The sequence below is a fragment of the Convolutriloba macropyga genome, unplaced genomic scaffold, assembly GCF_964194025.1.
Source record: "Convolutriloba macropyga unplaced genomic scaffold, txConMacr16.3 SCAFFOLD_1746, whole genome shotgun sequence".
NCBI classification, from domain to species: domain Eukaryota; kingdom Metazoa; phylum Xenacoelomorpha; order Acoela; family Convolutidae; genus Convolutriloba; species Convolutriloba macropyga.
Genome location: NW_027453032.1, coordinates 23,396 through 40,732, shown reverse-complemented (window position 1 = coordinate 40,732; position 17,337 = coordinate 23,396). Strand labels below are relative to the sequence as shown.

The 17,337-nt window shown below is 40.9% G+C and overlaps 1 protein-coding gene across 1 annotated transcript in view; it reads left to right on the top strand.

Moving 5' to 3' along the window:
- Window positions 1–478: 478 nt before the first annotated feature.
- The window catches only part of LOC142357996 (voltage-dependent T-type calcium channel subunit alpha-1H-like), a 32,331-nt gene continuing 15,472 nt past the window's right edge, over window positions 479–17,337 (top strand). The window contains exons 1-6 of the mRNA XM_075409473.1: window positions 479–595; window positions 3,230–3,443; window positions 3,864–4,462; window positions 5,031–5,376; window positions 5,973–6,035; window positions 8,368–8,474. Of these exons, the coding sequence (XP_075265588.1) occupies window positions 533–595; window positions 3,230–3,443; window positions 3,864–4,462; window positions 5,031–5,376; window positions 5,973–6,035; window positions 8,368–8,474 (1,392 nt within the window). The 5' untranslated portion in view covers window positions 479–532. The remainder of the gene's footprint in view (window positions 596–3,229; window positions 3,444–3,863; window positions 4,463–5,030; window positions 5,377–5,972; window positions 6,036–8,367; window positions 8,475–17,337) is intronic.

Genomic DNA, 17,337 nt, shown 5'->3' with positions numbered 1-17,337 from the left:
CTGTTTCAATATATTTTTACCAAAACTGCAGACTCCCATTTGACTTCAAATGGTTATCGTCTCGAATGCTATTGCATGATAACCATTTTCGCCAGAGTTTTGCAAGATAACCATTCGGCCGTGTCTGATAAATCTTACAAGATAACTGCAGGAACCTTATGAAGTATTACACTATAGCCGGTTTTGACAAGGGATCCAGCAAGCGATACTGCAATGCTTAATACATGCTAAAATAATCGAAAGCACTCTTAAGTTGATTTCAAGCAGAACTTAGGTTATTATTTATTGCTCTCTGTGCTGTGATAACAATAAGGACTACTTATTTTTTAAAAAAAAAATCAAATAACTATACAACTAATTGCGCTTTAAAGCTTTTAGACACTGTTTAAAATATGAAGATTATGCCTTTCAAGGTTCTCACAAATTTTCCGAAAATATGCTTTTTTATCCGTCAGTAAAAGTTTGTTGTGTTTCAGGTGTTAGTTTGTGTTTTGTGTTTCAGGTGATTTCATTGGAGGGATGGGCGGACATAATGTACATAGTACAGGATAGTCACTCTTTCTACGACTTCGCTTATTTTGTTCTACTCATTGTGGTTAGTCCATTTTTGCTTAATAAACAGTTTCGCTCTTAACATCCTGAAAATTCAGCAATCAGATTAGAATAGATTTGAACTTTCAAACGCTGTTTAGATGGTACATTACAACAGTACTTATAGCGCGGGAGATACATCCCGGGTCGAGGTTTTAGGGTAATTTTTTGTAAGAAATGCGGTGATTGCGGTGAATGCGGTGAAAAGCAAAATATTTCACCGCATCTCACCGCATTTTTTACTAAAATTCACCGCATTTCTTACAAAAATTCACCGCGAATTTCACCGCATTTCTTACAAAAATTCACCGCATATGATTTCCAAAGTTTACTCAATCTGATTTAAATTCACAATAAAGTACAAAGAAGAACGTGAAAGTTGGCGCAGTGGACTAAGCAGTGGAAGGCATGCAGGTCAGAGGTTCGAACCCGTGAGTGGACGATTCTTTTTTCTTAGAATGCTGAGAACGCGGTGAAAATAAATAATTCACCGCAATTCACCGCATTCACCGCAAAAAGATGTAAGACATACGCGGTGAAAATTATTTTTTTTTCCACCACATTTCACCGCATTTCTTACGAAAATTCACCGCCAAACCTCGACCCGGGATTGAATTACGCAGGCAATGCTAACCTAGTGATACGATTTTTATAGCCTTGATAAGAAACACTAAAATATGCTTACTCTTGCCAAGATCCCCTGCTAGAAAAGTCAGATAAAAAGGGATAGCAACAATTTACTCAGTTGGAGATTAAAAGTTAATTTTAATTAGTATCTGCTGACATCATTTTAAAGAGTAACTCTGAGTAGAGGGTTTTATAAAAAAAAGAAGGAAAAAAAACTGTTGGTCTAATTTTTCCTCTCTTTCATTTTAAAAAATGAGTTAGCGATGTAGAAGTTTTTACATCCTTATTGACATCTTCTTATTATCTCACGCCATTTCATTATTTTGCTTTAAATTATGTACAAAATGCGCTTTTTTAAATAAATTTAAATGCATTAAGTAACTATAGGTGCATTCAGCTCATTTCTTTCGCAGTTTCCGTGCACTCAGCGCATTTCTTCCACCCAATTCATTGCATTCAGCGTAATTCTTTTACAGTTTCATTTCATTCAGTGCTTTTTTAAAATTTTCAGTGCATTCGGCGCATTTCTTTTACGATTTCAGTAAATTTAAGCCATTTTTTTTCTACCGTATTAATGCATTGAGCATGTTTTTCCACATTTTCAGTGCATTCATCGCATTTCTTTTGCAATTTCAGTGAATTAAGCTCATTTATTATATCAATTCAATGCATTCAGCGCGTTTCTTCTACAATTTCAGTGAGTGCATCGCATACTTTTCAGTATTTGGTTTTTCAGTGCATTCAGTGATTTTTTTTTTACAATTTCAGTATTTTCAGCAATTTTTTTCAGCATTGCTTTGCATTCAGCACAATTGTTTCACAACTTCAGTGCATTCAGCGCATTTCTTCCACAATTTTGGTGCATTCAATGAATTTTTGCATCAATTTCAGTCCATTCCGCGCGTTTTTTAAATGCCAATGCATAGTGCTTGTTTATAAGAATTCCAATACAATCAGAGCATAATGTTGTTATTTTTTATATATCATTCAGCGTTGCCCAATTTAAGTGCATCATGGTCACAAGTTTAGTCCATTTTGCCCATTTTTGGTACTGTTTCAATGCTTTTAGTGTTAAATTTACAGTTCCTTTGCATTCAGAGTATTTTTCACATTTTCACTGCATTCAGAGCTAATTTTTAACAATTTCAGTACCTTCAGCGAAATTTTTAAAAAATTACATGGTTCAGCGCTTTTCCTGAACATTTTCAGTGTGTTCATTGCATTTTTTTAAAATAATTGCAGTACATTCCGCATATTTGTGGTTCTCTTTCAATGCTTTCATCTTCTTTCACAATTTTAGTGTATTCAGCGTTTTTTTCACTGTTTGAGCTTTTTAAGCTCATTTCTTTTTCTTTTTCTGTATATTGACCACCTTTCATTTACAATTTCATTGCATTCAGCGTATTTCTTTTCCAGTTTTGCATTTTCGGCGCATTTTTTTCACAGGATCTTCTCTTCTAGCGCCCCCTTCCCCGCTTAGTTTTTCACCCCATTTATACATGTCTAAACATACTGTTAAAACTAAGTAAGTTTATACATAAACATACATAAACAATATGCATTTATTAAAAGCTGGCATTCTATTGGTTGAGAGCTTTACGTATTTCAACGATAATTTGAGACAAATAACGTAAGCATCAATAAAACTTATTATTTTTGGTGTTATCGGCTAGAACAAGGGCTCAAATTTTTCAAGGAAACTATTCTAAAAGTGCTTTCAATCTACCTAGACACTCTTGTTTCAATGAAATGCAAATATCGCTCATACAATTGTCGAAAACTTAATATTTAGGGTGCTAAATTAACGGCTATATAGGGCTGCAGGCGCTAGCAGAAAAGATCCTTTTCACAATTTCAGTGCATTCAGCGCATTTCTTTCAAAATTTTATTTTATTCAGCATTTTTCGCACAAATTAATTATCTGAAATTGCGCTGATACCTCTACCTGGAATGACATCTTTTTGGGTGGAATTTTATGGATAGTTTTGACACTTAGTGTTGTACATTATAGATCGGAGCGTTCTTCATGTTAAACTTGTGTCTGGTTGTGATCGCGACTCAATTCTCGGAGACTAAGAGAAGAGAGAGCAGACTGATAAATGAGCAGAGGATGCAACAGAGGTCAGCCAAGACAAACTCATCCTCAACTACCAGTCTATCCAGCTCATTCCAGGGACAGCCGGAGATCGGGGCTGGGTGCTACGATGAAATTGTCGCACTCATTGGTGAGTTACATATGGACCCTCGAACGCAAGTCCCTTAAGTGGTCTCAATCTACAATGTTATTGTTGCACATAATTATTGCAGGTAGTTACATTATAACAGTATATTATGTTGGCCAAGGATGAATTGTTAATCACCCTGTTTTGGAATTTTTTCATATTATTTTTTCTTTAGAGCGAATGATTTGTGAATTAGGTTTTCTAGTTAATTTTTTTGACATTTTATTATTTTCATGAACAATTTTCCAGGACAATTTAGATCCTGATGCAGAAAAAAATTAAGATTATTTGCGGAAGCTTTAACAGAGCCAATAGTTTGGTTGATCTATTTTTTAAGTATTTGGTAACCAACTGAAGCAATTTATAGCCCATTTGCTGTATCGCAATTAAAAGAATTGAATTCCAAAATTATTCCCGTTTAAGGTCACTTGTTCCGCAAAGGGCGACGGCACTTTGAGAAACTGGTTCAAAAAGTGTTAGGCCAGCACAAAGCTACAGTGACGCCACACAAAACGAGACGACATGGGACCCCTGTTGTCCACAAAAATGAACCAGAGTGCGGGGTTGTCAAGAACGACAGCAATTGTGGCTCCTGGACAGACTTCGGAACATCGGATGGATCCCAGAAATACAACTCCAACTTGAATTGCGCCTTTCTTGCCGACCAGACCTCGATGCCAAAACGTACCACCCCTAGCCCTATGATACCATTTTTGGGCAGTCCCGCAGTTCGAGAGACTAGCATGGGCTACAATGACAGTCCGGACCTGTCAAGGATCCCGACTCCTAAGATTCCCTTAGCTTCACAGGATAACCTCACTCTGTTCGAAATGTCTGTCTGCAACACCCCAGTACCTGTGCGGGGTGCGAGTAGTTTGTACCAGAGGAAGAGAAGTGGTTCTTTTGAAACGAGTGGAGCAGTCGGAAAGACACCCACTAAATCAGCATCTGTCTATGACTATAACAAGTTTAGACAAGTCCCCTCTGAAGCACCTTCAGCATCGTCTCTTAGCTGCTCAAAGGTTCGCACAATCTCAGGCAATTTCAATAACGCTAAAATCACACGATTTCTTCATCAAATGTTGGGGAGTAAATAAGTGACATAGGTATTATTTAGTTCTCGTTTATTAATTGCTCTTGAATGAAGTTCATAGCAATAATTGTAAACGTGTGTGTCTTTTTATGCAAAATTTTTGCTTGACAATTTTGACTTTTCAAGTGACTTTTATGTCCTTGACTTTTTGTGTAAACGATGGCGAAAATGTTATGAAAGTTAGAATTTTGAAAAGCCTGCTTCTTCTTACATAGAATAGGAGTTTACAAGCCTTTTCCTATTTTTGCCATTGCAACATCGCTCAATATTTGTGCATTGTCGCCTCTTATAACAACAAAATTAAAAATATAAGCTGGTGCTTGTCTTTTCTATTTCTGTCATGGGTCGGGTAAATTTTTTATGGATCGAGCAACGGCTTTCTGAAGGTAAAGCTAGCCTCCCTAAACCGTAGCTAGCTACTGACGAAGCCAACCGCTCGCCAGTTGTATGAGAGTAATTCGCGCGACGTTAGTTGGTTATGTTTAATGTTTTTGCAGACATCCCTGCAGAGCGTTGACACAAACTGTAGACCAAACAACCGATCAGGCGGTAACAACGTTCCCATTGATTCATTCCCGTCTGCTCCTGGTCAGGGAGGCCTAGGGGCAGGGGGAGGAGGGGGAGTCAACAACCAACCTAGACTGTTTGAAATATCCGAGGGCACCATTCGCCTGCCAGATGGACAGGATGTTGGCCATCAGCATCGACAGCCGCAGCATCAACTAGGTAATGACAGAGATTGCATGTACAAGCAGATCAAACAGCCTTCTTCTGTCTACCTGGATGGTGGTGGTGATATTTCACAGGAAGCCTCACCTCAGCGACATCCACCTCGTAGGAAACGTAAGTTCATTGGAATTAATGCATAGTATCAGACATTATAATATTGTTCCTGTTGCCTAACCCGGTTGAGGTGCGCGTACCAAGCCAGCACTGATCGAAGATTGACGTGGGTCGCGCACATGGGGTCCAGATCTTCCAGGCCGAAATCAACGCTGATCAGACTGTATCCTGATTGTAGAGTAGCTTCTAAAGTCTGTCATTGAGTTCAATCAAGATCGGTCTGATCACTGCTGGTTTGTCTCTCGCGCCTCAGCCTGGGTATTTTGAATATGCTAATGAGGCTCTATACTGATACCTGTTCACAGAGCACTAGTTGTACGCGTAAAAACTAAATAACAGTAAAATAGGCGAAAACCTATCCGTTATAGCTGAAGCCATTTTACAGGTAGTATTTGGAAACAATTTGGCGCTATCATTATTAATGATGAAGTTTATAGCTTTGTATTGTGAATATTTTATTCGCTTATCTCGTTCAGTGGCTATTCAAAAACTTCATATTTCAATTGAACTGTACTGCATTTCATAAGTTCTCACATAACTATTCTTATTCTTGCTCTAGAACTATTGAATTTGTCGACATGATTGGTCTGCTTTAGAGCAGCAGTGGAAATTCAGTGACGTCAGTTTGCCAGTTCACGAGACCTCAAAATTAGAAGCCGGTGAGATTACTATCTTTTTGTATAAAACATGCTTTTTGGTGTTATCTTATGCACATTTTTTGCCAATTGATTGAACATGATTGAAGTGCCGAGAGTCATTGTTAAGAAAAACAAAATATAGAAAACTAATAATTATACAGTAATAAAAAATTTCACATCCTAGCCAAAGAGCTGCTAGACGAACTTATTTTAAATTTGTATTTTTTTTTCAAGTTAATAGGCTTTATTTTGATTGATAGAAAAACTGGAAGCAAAACTGTTTAAAGAATGTCGGTTCAGCATTTGTTTTTTTAATACAAATTTCTTTGCTCTCAAAGAGTGCCCAACAATTAGGACCAAAACTAACTGTAGTTACTATACTCATAAGAAAAGAACGCTTAATAAGCTGAAAAATTACGCTTTTTGATTTATTCTGCGTCCAAACACGAAACTCTAAGTTTTTCCCCCATGCTTTAATCCAAGCAAAGCTGAACTTTTTGTTTACAGGAAGTATTCCATTTGCAAAATTGAAAAAAACATACCATACTGAATAGAGAACATGTAGAACATTCAAAGACAACTACAAAAAATATCTGAACAAAACTTCAAGGCCGGCCAGGTCTAACGTACTGTGTTTGTTCTCTTACAATATCCGAGAAATCATTAACTTTAATTATTCAGTTGTTAACCTGGCTTTCATTTTTAGAGACCAGAACTTAAAAATTTGACTCAAGGGTTTCAGTTATTTTTTTATTAGGCTTTAGGGACTCAGTAAAAAAATGAAAATGAGAAAACTTTTGCTAAGCTTTTGTCAACTCAACTCAGTTTGAAATTTTTTCCGTATGAGAACCCTGATACGTTGTACCTTCTCTAGTTGAACACCATTTATATAAATAATCCGTTTAAAAAACAAATAATATTTTATCTATAAAGATATTCTTAATTTTCTTTGATTGGCAGTTGATAAGGTGACGTCCGTAGCTTTTGATATTTAACTGTCGAATAACATTTCTACGGTAACTGCTACAGCTACCTGACGCAATGATAATACAAGCGCAGAGTTAGTGGTCTCATTCGAATGCCTTTAAGTCATAACAAACAATTCTAAATTCATCGTACATCTCAACGGGAAAGACTATAAATAAGCATGAAATCGAAAAAAAATGTTTTCTGCACGCTGTAGGTAATAACAATCTCGAAAACTGACCGATACAATTGTGTTGGTTGGCTCCCTTTACGGTACTCGACCAGAAAGTTGAAGCATCAAACTTTTTCTAGTTGTCCTTCCAAAGTGCGGGGCATGGTTGAACAAATATGGAGCCCAAATTTTGAAGTTTTTTTCAGTTTCTGCGTTTTTCTGGTTTTTACAAACTTTATTTTTTGTGATTTTTCGTCTTCATTGGGGCGGCTGCATGTATACGTTTGCTTTCAAAAGTTAAACTGCTATAGATACAGTGGGAAATTATTTGATATGCAAAAAATCTTCTGGAAAATGAAATGATAAAATATGTGGCAAATAAAAAAAAATATATACATCTACTCTTTGAAACTTAACGTTGAGTAGTTTGATTGAAATTTTTCAAAAGTTTCAACAAATCTCATGACCCACGAGCTAAGATAAGAATATATGATTGTGTTGACGAGTACAAGGAAAATCGTTTTTCAATCGCAAGAGTTCCAATTTATATTCTTTTTCTTATAAAAACGAAGTCTTCGCAACACAAAAATGTTGCAGATACCTTAGTGATCAAATTGACAGGAACCTTATTTTTGATGAGCAGCAGCAAAAAATGGTCCATGCTATATATCAATATACCTAATAAGTCATATAAATGTAAATGTAAAAGTTTTGTTGCAAGTATATTTAACCGCATGATTTTAATTTTAATTTATTTTTTCCATAAAAAGAAACCGAAATGAAAATTAATTCAATTTTGCATAAAAACGAACATTTTTTTCAATGATATTCACGATGAAGAATTTGAACAAGAGCTTAAATTTGTGCAGCACTGTTGTCCATTTTAGATTGTTGTCGATTTTTTATTCACTAAAAGCGACAAATGTGTTAACCACGTGTCAATAACCCTAACTGATGATCAATCTTTCCAAATTCCCACCCAAATTTAAATCAAGATTAAGAAGAAAACTTTTAGATTCACATCTACCCAGATCATGGTTCTAAAGAAGATTTAAGGAAGTTCTATAAAGGAAGTTCAAGCAGTAAAGCTTCAAGCTGATTGAATGATTTTGCTTGAAAATTTAATACGGCATTGTGGAAATTAGTTATAATAATTAATTTTACTAATGTTCCAACGTATCCAATTTAATGAGTTTTTGATGTTTGTAATTACAGGATGTATGCGTGCACGTGCACTGGTGGACAGTGACTACTTCATGTATGCCATCTTCATCTGCATCCTTCTGAACACTATGAGCATGGCTGTCGAGTTCCACCAGCAGGTCAGTATAATCTCAAAAGCAATTCGGTTACATGTTGGCATCGCTAACTCATTTACCGATATATAAGCTTAATTGGCAGTTTTTTTTAAAAAAATTATTTTTGGTGTTGTAGCAATTAGGTGTGCTACAGTAAGAAGCGTTACGCGTAAATAGTATCCGAACCTGAAACAGAAGTTAATCTCATAATGCATTCGAACTTAATATTGAATGGTATTGGAGGTTTTTGTGCGAAATTCTATCTTTAAGAACAGTTTAAAAATCCGGAAACCGTTTTGTGGGCTCTATATATAGAATTATTTTGCTTGGAGAGATATTCTTTCTCAAAAAATAGAACAAAAACTGTTAAAATTACCGAAAGGACTTTTAAGTATTTTAACGTGTAACTTTTAATCACTCTCCATCTGTTCTTCTTCTAGAGAAAACAATTGATTAGAATTGCTCGATCAATCTTCTTCCCCTTACGGTTAAATTGCAAAAGCGTTTGCGACAGCTTGTGCTTCCCTTTCATTAAAAATGAAAAATGTTAAGTTAAACCCCAGAACAATGAAACTTAGAACTATGCTCCAGGTTTGTGAAGTCCGGGACGCCTCAAGTCTCCGCCACAGTTTAAATCACGATTTGTATTGAATCAAGGTGCGTAAAGCTGACAAAAAGCAGTCTTTCGTAAATTCAATTCATCGAGATCTATATATATAGTCAGTCTATAGTCAACTGTATATCGAAACGTCAAGGCAATAAGCATCGTTTACTTGGAGGCAAATCTAGCTTGATCTTTTTTAGCAGGTCTTAGTCTAGGTCACCAATTCAAACTAATCCGTTCAAAAAACCGAATTTGTTAGGCTAAGCGAACAGTTTTAAGCCATTTCGGAAGTTATTCTTAGTGGGAAATCGGCTTTGGTATTTCTCAGAAATAATACGTATGTTGCATTTAGAACGGAAAATCTAAGCAAAAGTTTTGATATAATACGCACAAAAAATCTCTATCTAATGATATAATTTATTCAATTCAATTTACTCGGTAACATCCTCCGGCCCGGAAGAAAATGTTGGGAGGATTGGTACAAGCTTAACGAGTGGGCGGACGAGCAATCCGGATGACGTGCGTAAGACGGCGGAGCGGGCGACGCAGTCGGAGCCGTACCGAAGTTCTTCAATCCGAGCAGTTGGATAGTAACCCCTAGGGTTGCTTTCTTCAACGATCCAAACTAAATGACCGACTTTGAGGTGCTGCTCGGCAGGCGTCTGCCACTTAGGTCTACGGTTCAACGTAGGTACATACTCCTTGAGCCAACGTGCCCAAATTGCATTGGCGTATGACTGTGCACGGGCGTACCGCTTACGATGATCAAACTCGTCGACGCCAACGATGGACGGAATTCTGGTTGCTTGGTTACCGAGTAGAAAATGATTAGGTGTTATTGCGCCTAGGTCGGACGGGTCGGCGCTTACGGGCGTTAAGGGACGTGAGTTTAGTGCGTATTCGACCAGACAAAAAGTAGTGCTCAACACCTCATCTGTGAGGCGACGCGTACCGAGGATAGTGTACAGTACTCTTTTAAAACTACGAACTAACCTCTCTCAGATGCCACCTTGGTGTGGCGCACTGGGTGGATTGAACCTCCACTTAATGCCCTTATGTGCAAGTTCGGCAGCGATGTTAAGTGTATTCCATTTTTCCACACATTCACGGAGCTCTTTCTCCGCTCCAATGAAGTTCGTACTATTATCCGACCAAATCATAGCAGGAGTACCCCGACGGGAGACGAACCGCTCCACTCCCATTACACAGGAACTAGTGTCCATGGACGGGACAATTTCAATACGGACAGCACGAGTAGTGAGACAAGTGAAAAGAAATCCCCACCTCTTCTCGGTAGTCCGACGAACTGTGACGTAGAATGGGCCGAAGTAATCAACCCCGGTGTTGGTAATGGGAGGAGACTGGTATGCGAGTCTCTCCTTTGGGAGGTCTGCCATGATAGGCTGAATGGTTGCTGCACGGAACTTTCTACACAAGACGCAGTTTGATTTGATGGAACGCAGTGTGGAACGTAGTTTTAGGATGGCATAACGTTCTTGTGCCTTTGACCTTAAGTAGTCGATGCCTTGATGATGGTTCTTCAAATGAGTATGCCGCAGAAACAGTTTAACAAAAATATGACGCGCATCCAGCACGATAGGATGCCTAGTGTCAAAGTCAATTTCCATTAGCCGTCGGAGTCGACCAGAGGAACGGATGAGAGCCTGAGGTCCAATAAACGGAGTAAACTGAGCAATGCGGCTGCTCTTCTTAACGGATTTGTTGTCAAGAAGATCCTTTCTTTCAGTATTAAAGGACTCTCCTTGAACCAAGTACTGTAGATGACGCTCGGCTTCGTCAAGCTCAACAGGGTCGGCTATGCTGCCGTCTACGGTACGGTAACTTTCATGAGATGGTAAAAGACGGAGCACATATGCGGTGACACGAAGTAATTTTTGATAAGAACTGAACTTATTAAACGGGATCAGATTAATGCTTTGTTCCTTAGGGGGCTTGGTTACGGATGCGGCTAAAGATGATATGGAGTCATTATCTTGTTCCTTGGTTGCAGCGCCGAGCTTGATGTTATCAACGACGTCAGTATTTGGCGGAAAAGGGAATTGCTTAGTTCTCAAGAAGTCAGGACCCCTCACCCAGCTACTTGATTGCAAAACTTCAGCGGACATACCACGCGTGCCAGCATCTGCCGGATTATCACAAGCGGCGACGTGGTTCCATTGGTCAACGCTGGTGTTCTCCAGGATTTCACTAACCCGATTTGCAATGAAGATGGGGTGTTTGTTTGTTGAGTTTATCCACTGAAAGACGATTGTACTATCTGTCCACATAAAGACTTTGTCCACAGTAACCGTTAATGCTCGACAGATTTCCTTTTTTAAACGGGCAGCGAGGAGAGCGGCTTGTAATTCCAACTTAGGAACTGTCATTACCTTCATAAGTGCAACACGGACCTTGCCCAAGACAAACGCCAGCTCTGTTATAATCTCCCCGGAGGGGCAAAATACTTGAGCCCTAAGAAAATCTACTGCACTGAATACGTCTTGCGAGCTATCACCAAACATGTGGAGTTCAAGATGTTGGAATTGTCCTGAAAAGTAACTTCTCGGTATAGTGATCTCAGCTAACCGCGGCAGTTCAATACACCAGGCAAGGAATCTGTCAACTGTGTCCTTAGGTAACTCGTCATCCCAACTTTGTCCATTGACACGCCAAATGTCTTTCAAGATTAACCGAGCACCAACAGTGAAAGGTGCGACAAGACCAATTGGGTCGTAGACCTTTGACACAAGAATTAAGACCAAGCGCTGTGTTAAACTTTTCGTGATGGTGCTGTTAGTGCCCCTACTCACAACAAGAGTATCGTTGTTGTGATCCAACTTAAGCCCAAGCACGTGCATTGATTCCTCCTTTGATGAAACGATGACCTTCGGTTCAGTGGATTGAGCAGACCCATCAATTCGGTCAGCCAGATCTGGTACATTGCTTACAAACTTAGTAAGCTTGAACCCACCTAGATGGAGAAGATGTACCAATTCCTTCGACTTAATGAGGGCCCTCTCGGGGGATTCCACTGAGTCCAAGTAATCGTCCATGTAGAAGTTCTCAAGGACGGCTTTCGCAGCTTCTGGGTACTCCTTAGCATTATCGCGTGCCGTGCGCTGAAGTGCGTAGTTGGCGCAGGTGGGCGAATCTTTTGCCCCAAAGATGTGGCGCGTATACTGGTGTACAACAACATTTGATGTGGGGTCCTCCCGCCACAAAAAGCGCAATGATGGTTGATCACATGGTAACACTCGAACTTGGGTGTTGTCTGAACCGTAGGAGTACATAGATTAGGTTTTGCAGTAAGTCAGGTCCGGTGAGTAATGACTTATTAAGAGATGCGCCATGGAATTTAGCTGCTCCGTTTAGTACCCTACGGACCTTGCCCGGCTTGTTCGGGTTAACAACCGGATGGTGTGGTAGGTACCACTCTCGTTCCGAGCGACTTTCTACCTTATGAGCATCTTTGACCCTTACTACGTAGCCTTTGTTTAAGTCCTCTTTGATGGTACTCGAGTACTTTTCTCTAAATGTCTGATCTTTCGTGAGCCGCTTTTCCAAAGACTTTAATTGAACAAGCGCTGAGAAATAATTGTTGGGCAGTTCGATGTTATCTTCAGCCCATAGCATTCCTACATCGTACCTTTTTCCATTATGCACGGTGGTGTTTTCAAGAATTTCATGCGCACGCGCATCCGAGGCGGATCGTGGGTCTACTTGCTTGTGTGCGCCGTACGACTCCATGTCGTACCAAGATTTTACCTGACTAGCGAGTTCAAAATCCTGCTCCATATTAGCTTTGAAACAAGTTGAGACTAAACCTGAAGACGACAGTAGAGGGCCGCTTAGAACCCGACCTATGGGCAAGCGAACAGCGAAGGGCGAGGACTTCTCGTCAGCAGCGAAGTACTCTAACGGGCAGATGGCATGATACACATCCTGTCCAAGTATCATCTCGATGTTTCCATAGCAATATGTAACTGGGTCTAGAACTGCTAGGTGCGGGTATGTTTCCTGAAGTGCTTTAATGTTAATGAAATCGGCGCCTACATTCAAATTTTCCTTTACGTAAGGGCTGACTTTAAATGGTTCAAATGCTTGGTTGTCGCGTGGTGTTACAATTAGTTCAACTAACTTAGTGTCTACAACCTCCTCGGTATTTATACCCTTGACTGTTAGTTTCAATGCTGTACCGTGCAAACCAAGTCTATTTGCAAGATCATTGGACACCCAAGAGTTACTGCAAGCGGTATCACACAAAACTAAAGCCGTGGTATCTTTACCGGAGGAGCTCTTCAACTGTAATTCAGTCACCTGAAGGAGGCCTTTCACATTACTCACAGATGACAAAGTAGTGGTCTTACTCGATGATTCGACACCAGAAAGTTTACATTGATTTGCGCCGGCGTTAGAATTACTATTGTTATTGTTTGAAGGGGATTTTGATGGATAAACCCTCTCAGCTCTATGGAGAAGTGTATTATGGGAGCTGTTACATCCGTCTTTCCTGCATTTCCTGGGATTTGGGCATTGCCTAAACATATGCTTTTCTCTCAAACATGAGAAACACAGTTTTGCTTCCGCCACTACCTTTGCTCGCTGAGTGGGAGACTTTTCTTTAAATACCCTACACTCCCAGATGCGATGATTGCCTTTACACACGATGCAGCGAGGGGTTGCAGGCGTTGCCGATGTTGAGGCTGGTCTCTGAGTGCCCTTAGTTTGTGTATTAGCAGCAAAAGTTCTTGAGGCAACTTTGGTCTTTACTACTGAGTTGGTGTTATCCTCAGTTCTTGCCTTCGATGAAGTTTGTTTCATTAAATCGTGTGCCTCGGCCTTCTCCTTAAACCAATCGTTGAAGTCAAGGAGTGTTGGCTTTACCCAATGTTTCTTCACTGTGAAGAGTGACCAAGACTCTTTCAGATTGGGCGGCAATTTTTGCACAGCCGTGTTGAGAAGTGAGGCGCTCTTAAGGTCTGAGTCGTATGAGAGTGATTTAAAGACCCCTAGAAGACTTGAAATTGTTGCAGAATAGTTTATGATGTTATTACTATTGTGCATCTTAAGTGGAGGAAAAGAGCTGAGTTTGTCTAAGTGTGCACTGACTACTGCCTGTGGTTGGCCAAATTTACGTTCGAGTGTCTTAAGTGCGTCCTTATACATTACACCACAGTGTGCGAACTCAGCGATGGCGGTTTTAGCTTTTCCAGTTACAAGAGTTTTGAAGTATGTTAACTTGACATCATCAGTCAAGGACTGTGCGTCTATGGCGCTTTTAAATTGTCCGAACCATTCGTGCCACTGCAGGGGATCACCATTGTACTGTGACAACTTCCACTCGGGCAGTGGATCGTTCTTCTTACAAGTAATTGCCTCCGCCAACTGCTTTATCAAATCCGCAGAGTCCAAAGAAGGAGCCGAAGGTGTGGGATGCGGTGGGCCACCCCAACACAACGGGTTCGGAACGGTAGCTCCATACGTTTGCGGAATGATCGGAGTGACAAAGGTGGGGGCGGTACCTGTGGAAGAACTAAAAGGATTCGCTTGCGTGAAGTCTGAAGTTACGTAATTTTGGAGCGCCTGCTGCTGCTTGTACATGAGAGGAGCGGTGCGATGTAGATATATGAGGGTTGATTGACGGGGCCGGTTGTACGGTGTATAAGTTTGCGGATGTTCGTACAAGTGGTACTGCATTAGATGGGACTGCTGCTGGAAAACGCCAGACAATTGGATCTGGAGGAGCAGGAGGTGCGTGGGTTATAGGGACAAAACTTTGGGGCTGAAAGCTCTTTTGTGGGGGTGGTGGATGAATTAATTGAGGTACAAAAACGTTTGCGGAGGAAACGAATGGTGCAGGCGGAGAATGGGGTAACAGATTGACATTATTCGCCACGGGGTTAGTGGCTTGTAGTGGTAGTGCTTGTGGCGGCGAAGGAGGAAAGCGGAATGCTGGTGGGATTAACGGGAAATGCGGCGGTGCGAGGTTTAGAACGGGGGATGGTGGGGCTGGTACATTTATGTGTGCTTGTGGCGGATTAGGTGCTAGAGGAGCATTAACGATTGTATTAAAAGGTGGTGAATGCGGAGGGCTGACTAAATTCAACTGTCCCGGCATGCTCGATCTGCGAGGGAATTGATGATCTAACTGTAAACCATCGAAGTGCATTGTTGCTTGAGACAGTTGTCGGGCTGTGTTTGGGGCGTTTAGTTGAGTTGGCATACCAAAGTTTATTGGTGATGGAGGCGTATATTGAGGCTGTTGCTGCTCTTGCATGATGTTGTTTGCAACATGTGCATCATTGGTTCTACTACTTGGTTCTTGAACAGGGAGGTTGATGTTGGCCTCAACTTGACCATGTGTATTGAGATTGAAATATGAGTTTGGAGGTTGAGCTGAAGAAGGTCGTTGGACAATTGCTTGGTTGGATTGGGCGATGGAACCAGAAAAGTGCAAACTCGGTTCGTTTGCAACATCTGCCATGTTCCCGGCCGGTGACGAATTAATCCAATCTTGAACAAGTTTCTTGCTCTTGACTGAACTTCTCTCCGTAAAGAGCCCACTCATTTTGCCTGTACCAGACCCGTCTGCTGATGATTTTGTCATCAACTCAATTTCCTCAAGTGCTGCAGCAGCTACTTCCTTGCGATGATCCTCCTCAAGCTGCTCAATTTCCAATTCCCGCAATTTCGTTTGTTTTTCAATTTCGAGACGCTGTCTAGCAATGCGAAGCTTTGCTTCATGTTGTTTCTCAAGTTCCTCCCTTTTGACTCTTGATAGTTCTAAGTCTCGTTGACGCTGACTTGATCTTTTTGAGGAAGTCATATGTGAACTTGATTTTGAATGGTGAGAGGTATACTGCTCTGCTGTCTCTTTGTCATGGACCGAATTGATATACCCTCGAGCAGCAGCAATGAACTCATCAGTTTTCTTTGTTACAGTCTCTAACCATTTTTCAAGGTTCTTACAGGCAGCATCTGGATTTTCAGTCTTTTGTGCCAGATCAAAGAGCTCTTCATTTTTATCAACTACTCTAATAAAAGCGTCTTTGCACTTCACAAGCAGACGTTCGATCTTAACTTTCCTATCTTGCTTATCCACAGCATTGTTAATTTCACCATAGATGTTATTAAGTTCAGCCTCTAATTTTGCCCTCGAACTATAAAGTTTGTTGAATTTGTCCTGCAAAGTTGTCATGATCTTAAGAAAAACAGGAACCACAAGTTTAATTTGGTACTAATATAAAGTACACACACATGCAACAGCACAACACAAAGGGGTTATACCGAACCCTAGTGTGACGGTTTGGCTAGCAAACCGCCAAAGAGCAAAGATGTTGGTCGAGTACAATAGTACCCGGCGAAAGAAAGAAAGAACGGTGCGCAGGAAGCGCGAAACGGGACAGGACGGGAGACGGGACGGACGGGAAGAGACGCCGAATGAATAACGCACGACGCAACGGGAAACCGGACGGACAAACGGGAGCGTCGGGCGAATGGCGCGCGACGAAACGGGAAAACGGCACGGGCGGGGCGGAAACGTCGGGCGGATGGGGCGCGACGAAACGGGAAAACGGCACGGGCGGGGCGGAAACGTCGGGCGGATTGGGCACGACGAAACGGGAAAACGGCACGGGCGGGGCGGAAACGTCGGGCGGATGGCGCGCGACGAAACGGGAAAACGGCATGGGCGGGGCGGAAACGTCGGGCGGATGGCGCGCGACGAAACGGGAAAACGGCACGGGCGGGGCGGAAGCCACAAGTGAGGAGGCGGGAAGATCGATTCTAGCAGACCACAGCAACAAACTCAGCCAAACAAGCTAGCCGTAACTCCAGAATAAACTTAAGTCACAACCTAGAAAGAAGGAGAGGGGCTACTGCCAGTTAAACTAGCACAAAACATTATGGGGTTTTATCAACGGCATCAAAACATGAAACAATTTACGGCAACGATGTAGTATAACCAAAAGTCGAAAAGGTCATGAAATTTACTAGCCGTAACTCCAGAACAAACTTAAGTCACACCCTAGCAAACCACCCTACCCAGACAACAAAAAGGCATATCACGAAAATTAATAAAGCTACAACAAATTGCTGGCAAACAAGTGTGGTGAAAGTCACGAAACAAACCAGCCGTAACTCTAGAATGAACTTAAGTCACACCCTAGCAAGGAACGAGACTAAACAACAAACCAGCATACTAGCAGAAAGAAATTTTTACTACATCAAAAATTCAACATACTACATCATACAACAAATTAAACGGGGGATAGAAAGAAACAA